The sequence below is a fragment of the Paramisgurnus dabryanus genome, chromosome 13 (genome assembly GCF_030506205.2).
Source record: "Paramisgurnus dabryanus chromosome 13, PD_genome_1.1, whole genome shotgun sequence".
In the NCBI taxonomy this organism is placed as follows: domain Eukaryota; kingdom Metazoa; phylum Chordata; class Actinopteri; order Cypriniformes; family Cobitidae; genus Paramisgurnus; species Paramisgurnus dabryanus.
The window spans coordinates 11,940,407-11,946,406 of record NC_133349.1 but is presented as its reverse complement, the minus strand read 5'-3'; the positions used below and the strand labels follow the sequence as shown (position 1 = coordinate 11,946,406).

General features: G+C 38.2%; 1 protein-coding gene across 1 annotated transcript in view; it reads left to right on the top strand.

Moving 5' to 3' along the window:
- The window catches only part of LOC135788940 (discoidin, CUB and LCCL domain-containing protein 1), a 34,520-nt gene that overhangs the window by 4,672 nt on the left and 23,848 nt on the right, over positions 1 to 6,000 (top strand). Inside the window, exons 2-3 of the mRNA XM_065298442.2 lie at positions 1,380 to 1,601; positions 4,697 to 4,834. Of these exons, the coding sequence (XP_065154514.1) occupies positions 1,380 to 1,601; positions 4,697 to 4,834 (360 nt within the window). The remainder of the gene's footprint in view (positions 1 to 1,379; positions 1,602 to 4,696; positions 4,835 to 6,000) is intronic.

The window sequence follows — 6,000 nt, the reverse complement described above, 5'->3', positions numbered from 1 at the left end:
GACCGCTCTGGTTTGTCACATATCTGTCCCATAAATGGAACAAACATTTTGTCTTTAACAGATTTCCAGTAAAAGTACTCAACATGTATCACGTACAACACAGGCTTGCCATCAACCAGCCCTACTGCAATCATGGCATTAAATTAACACAGTCTCACCCCATTTCGTCAATATTTGACGACACTTGACCATTCGTCAATATGTGACGCGGAGGGTATACCTTTCGCGTCATTTTTTGACGAACTGGGGACTTCAATACTATTACGTCCGTTGCATTCTCTTCTCCTATTTTCTTACCAATTTCGCGTCGGTTTAGGGTTAGATTACGCAAAATTAAACCGTGTACGCGAAATTAAACAGTGTACGCGAAATTAAACAGTTGTCACCTGGCGTTGGGGTTAGAAACAGTTGTCACCTGGCGTTGGGGTTAGAGTTAGGTTTGGGTAGGGATGTCATTATGTAAATCTAACCCTAAACCGACGCGAAATTGGTAAGAAAATAGGAGAAGAGAATGCAACGGACGTAATAGTATTGAAGTCCCCAGTTCGTCAAAAAATGACGCGAAAGGTATACCCTCCGCGTCACATATTGACGAATGGTCAAGTGTCGTCAAATATTGACGAAATGGGGTGAGAATGGTTATGGAAAACCCCTGGAAGAGAATCTATTTTATAATGTAGTTAATTTTTTACACCTTTCATTTCATTATTTTGATATTCATAATTTTAGATCAAAATTTTAATTTGATCAATACCTACCCAGACCAGCCAGTGCCCACCATTCTCACTAAACACACCCTACTGTATTTCATTTTCATGAAATAGGAAAATACCAAAAACTAGTTATTGCATTTGATGAATGATGCACATAAAGAAATCCAGGCTAAAGTGTCATAATCTAATATTGAGTTTAGGAGCATCAAAATTTTATTTTGATCATTAAACATATCAAGGTTATATTTGCAAGGAGTGTTGTTTACATTATGAGGATTTAACGTAGAAAACCGTAAAAATAATTTAAATGTTTGCTTAAGTTATGTACAAACATTAACAGATTAATCACGAGTTCGCATTTAAATTTAATCGATAGGGAATGACAAAAAGCATATTTGGCTTGCTCTCAGAGTACTCCCCCCTCTTTAACTGGGATAAATGAAACTAGATGAGAGTTAGGTGATGGGCTGGAGGAGGGATGCTGCTATCTATCATGGGACAGAGGTGAGGAAGGGACTGCTATTTAAAGGCACCTCTTCCCACTGATTGGTTGGATCACATGACCATGCCATGCCCGAACTTATTTTAATAAACTTCATTAAATGCCTTTTCAAATTCTTTCACCCCAAATATCAATGTGATCTTTCCTCTCTTATCTTTCTATAGGAAATGGATGTGGTCACACAGTCCTCAGTCCCACCAGTGGCACACTGGCTTCAAGGAACTTCCCAGGAACTTATCCTAACCACACCCAGTGTGAGTGGAACCTAAGGGTCCCCGAAGGCCAGACACTGCTTTTCACTTTTGGGGACTTTGACTTGGAGTGGAGCCAAGACTGTATAGCTGGCTCGCTTACCATCACAGACAGAAGTGGATCCGTTAGAGTGGGTATGACCATTTTAACATTTAAATTTTGGTATTTAGCAGAGGCTTTTATCAAGAGCGACTTACAAAAGTAAGCAATTCATCATAGGGAAGAAATAGTATGAAAAGTTGGAGACCCCTGCTTTAGAGACACAACCTGTTAAAAGATAGTTTTTCTTCAATAGGCAGAGCTTTCAAGTGTTTCTGTCCAGCATTCATGGAAAATACAAAAAATGTAGATGTTTTTTAATGCTTTTTTTAGACAGGGTATAACCAAATGTACGTGTCTGGATTTACCCTCTCATATAAACTGAATGTTACATACACTTTACATTACAAAGATAGTGGACAGAATGGTTTGCACAGACATGCTGGTTGGGACGTCACATAATGGTTTCTGATTATTAATATATCGGTCATGCATGTAAAGCTTTCTTTATTTTGTATTGTCTGCAAAATCTTCACCAATATATCATACAAAATCTCTAGTCCCTAACACTTTGCTATTGTGAAGATTCTTCAACATTAACAACATTACTTCGAACTTTTGAATAACTGTACAACATTGCTGATCTAGAGAAATGCCAGAAACTCATACTGCTTTTCAGTGCACTACACCGTGTCATGTGACTGCATGACTGCAGCTTGATTTCTGCATTCCACTCATGGCGATTACGTGACTGGCACTTGCATGGCCAAAAACTCTGTGGGTGCCAACACACACAGCACAAGGGCAATGCACCATAGCATAATTCTGCAGTGCTCGTGAGAGTGCATAGGAAGGTGTGGACCTTTTATGGTGGTGAGCAAGCAGGGTTGTGCGTTAATTCAAGCATTCACTGATACTGCCGCGTTTGTTTGTTCTGTGTGATTGTCTGTGTGTTGGACTTTTTGGTTCTCCAAAGAGCCTTTTAAGTCAAAGGTTTTTAAAAGAACCATTTCACAAAAAGGTTATGTGGATGTTAAAGTTGAAGAGTGTAAGATACATCATTTTGGCCAAATTGTAAGACAGCAATGTATTCAGTATTCACAGATATGGTAATTTTAGAATTCACTGCAGTAAAACATGAAAAGTATGAAATTCACATTGTAAAAATTGAGGGGTTTTATGGTAAGAAAACTGGCAGCTGTGGTTGCCAGAAAACTGCTATAAAAATACTAGAAACATGTAAACAACTTTAACCATGCATTCCACTATATACAGTATGTCGGTTAATATAAATATGCTTTAAATTTAATAACATACAGCTAACCACCATAACATAGGTTGTAAATTTGACGGAAACATATGCTGAATCACAGTTTATCACAAGTGGCCTTTCCACCGATGTCATTCACACAAACACAAAACACCATGATGTGAGTGGAAATAATGCTATAAACATTCATTCAACAGCACCAAGAGTAACATAATCACCCTCATTACTTTTTTTCAAGGGGGGCACGATGCAAAGCTCGTCATAACATTTACTAAGCACGTTATATGTGTAGCTTGTCATGTCAAAATATGTGTTCGGCATATCATGTAAACCTACTGCCATGTGAAAATACGTGCCTGCTGCAGACGCTTCGAAAAGGTTTATGATAAAAAGATGCTTAAGTTTAACAGATACTCACTTAATCTCATGTGTAATCAGAGTTTAGTGTTAAGTTAGTGTCTTGGAGTATTTTGTGAACGTGAGCGTCTCTTTTATCATAAACACTTTCGAAGCATCTCCAGCCGGCACATATTTTGACATGACACATGATGCACATAGGTTCACATGACGCACCAAACACATATTTTGACATGACGAGCCACACACATGACACTCCAAACTTGCGCCCCTCGGAAGTGAAGCCACTGGCTGCCACTACTCGTGCATGTAACTGGTAAAAAACATTAGAGGAAACAATTATTAAAATTATATATCATTAAATGTGTACTGTCAGGCAGGGAAAAATCCTTTAACTGTTTAAGTTTTACGGTGACTTGTATGTTTTTAATTGACAGAAACCATAATTTTGTTGTAGTTCTAAACATAGGTTTGAGAGACGCCTAAACATTCAGGCCTGTCAATCATCATTATGGGCGTATATAAGGCAGCCTTCAGGCTTTTGGGTCCAGCTGCAATTTTTCCGGCATCCCTCCTCCTCCCCATCTCCTCCTTCACTGCTCTCTTTCTTCCTCTGTGCAGTTCTGTTGCAGGGGGTTGAACCTGGGGTTTGAGCCCCAGCCTCAGGTTCGCGCTCTTTGAAGGTTCAAAGCTCAGGTGCAGAGCTCCCTTCAAAGACAGCATTTCAAGTTCAAGTACCATTAATCATTAAGTTCTGAATGCACAGGCGAAATATTATTTTACCGTAAAAGTACATGTATAATCCAGTTGAAAATTAACTTTTTCCCTGCCAGCATTTTTTTTTAAAGTTGCCAGCCAGCTCCAGCATTTTTTATGATTTTCAAGTTGCCTTCCAGAAAATGTGACTCTTAAAAAATATAAACATACAATATATAAAATGAAAAAACAGGCCATCTGCTTTCAAACAACAACAACAAAAACGTTTCATCCTACCTTCATTAGTTCTCTTTTTATCACCCCTCAAATATGGGAAGGTTTCTTCAAAAACACCAAATTATATGCAAAAAGCTGAGTTAATTCCATTTTTTGAAGGACTTTTGATAGAGATTCAGAGCGATTATCAAAACATACAGGGACATATACAGTAGCTGTTTACCCTAGGGCGATACTTCCAGGTTTTATAAGTTGCTACCTGGTGGATAATAGTGGTATTGCGGAAAGCCGGAAATACTCGCCATTGGCAGGGAAGTGTTTCTCTTAATTGACCAGTTTACTCCATAAAGTTAAATGTGATTTATTACCGTTTTTTAACTGCATATATCAAGGTTTTAACTGATTTTACTGTAGCATTTTAACTTTTTTGTTAAAATTACAAACATTTTTACAGTGTACCGTGTGTAATTCCCTTTTGCTATGTGTTTGCTTAAATATAAAACTCAACTTGAACCGTGGGCCAGACTGTGACTCAGAGCTGACCCTTCTAGATTTATCCCTATATAAACACACATACACTTGGGAGTTCCTTATATTTTTGTTTATACTCTATGTGACTATGTTTCACAGGTCCTTTGTGTGGGCAGCTGGACGCCAAGAAGAAAAATGTGTCTGTGAGTACTAATGAAGTTACAGTACGTTTCATCTCCGGCACTCACCGTTCAGGGAGGGGATTTGTTATCTCCTATTCAACCAATCAGCACTCAGGTATAACAGCTCATGTCCTACCTACAGTACATCACTCCTCCCACACCCCATATTTAAATATATATTTATCATAATGTGTTATTTTGTGAAATTCGTTTAAAACGATTACACATCAAGTGGCCCCATGGTGCTTCATTTTCCGTCCTACGTCCATGTTGTGTTGTATAGGCTAAAAGTAAACAAGGCAGGAACTGTTTGTTCTCTAAATGTACAGTTTACTCAATAAACGGCATTCCTGCTGACTCTGGGAATGGGAGTTGTTCACATCCTAATCTCACTTATTGTTAACTCTCATCTCCAACATCATTTCTGAACCACCCTACTTGACGGCAGCATGTGTGAATTGTGTAAATAAACATATTTACATGTGTCTTAACTGTAATTTACCTCTGTGTGCCAACATTCACCTCTTATTTGTTTGGATAAGCTTTTTGGATAAGTACTAACATGTCTTATAAGTTATAACAGGGAAGTTTTACAGCTTGTATCATTCCACTTATCTATGTTTGTGGTGTTTTAGGCAGGCTTTGTTACTGATCCTTTTATGGACTATATTTTTTGATGAAACACAAGTAAATAAAATACCTAGCTGTGCATTTTCAAAATCACGGTTGAAAACAGCACAATCAATCATAAAATTGGAACCGATTAGGTCTCTGTGGCACAGACACTTCGGCTGTGATATAATCTGTGATGTAAGGACTCTTAAAAAGTGTGTCAGGGCGACTGATAGGAATGCAGCTCTCCTCCTTGGCAGGATTTCAGTATGTTTGCTTTGTAATGGGCTCGTCTGAATAAGGAGAGGCTTCAGAGCTTGGGCACACACTGCAAACTGATGGAATGTTGGGTGCTTTCTCATCCTGCATAGACAAGCACAGTATGACAACTTAACCATCGCATGACCACAGAGCTGCAGCAAGTCATGGCAGTTTTATGCACACAGTAACCTCTGTTTCATTTTTAAAATAAGGTCAAAAAGGGTTTTTTACAAAATACACATGTATTGTGTGAATAATGTTTTAGCAGATGCTTTTATCCAAAGCGACTTGTTCTTAAGAAGCCAATAAACGTGAAAAGTGCTAGATACAACGTTCAGTATAAGCCATGAACCAGAGAGAATAAGGAAAGAGAGGCATAATCAAAGGATTTTTTTTAGTGATTCATGT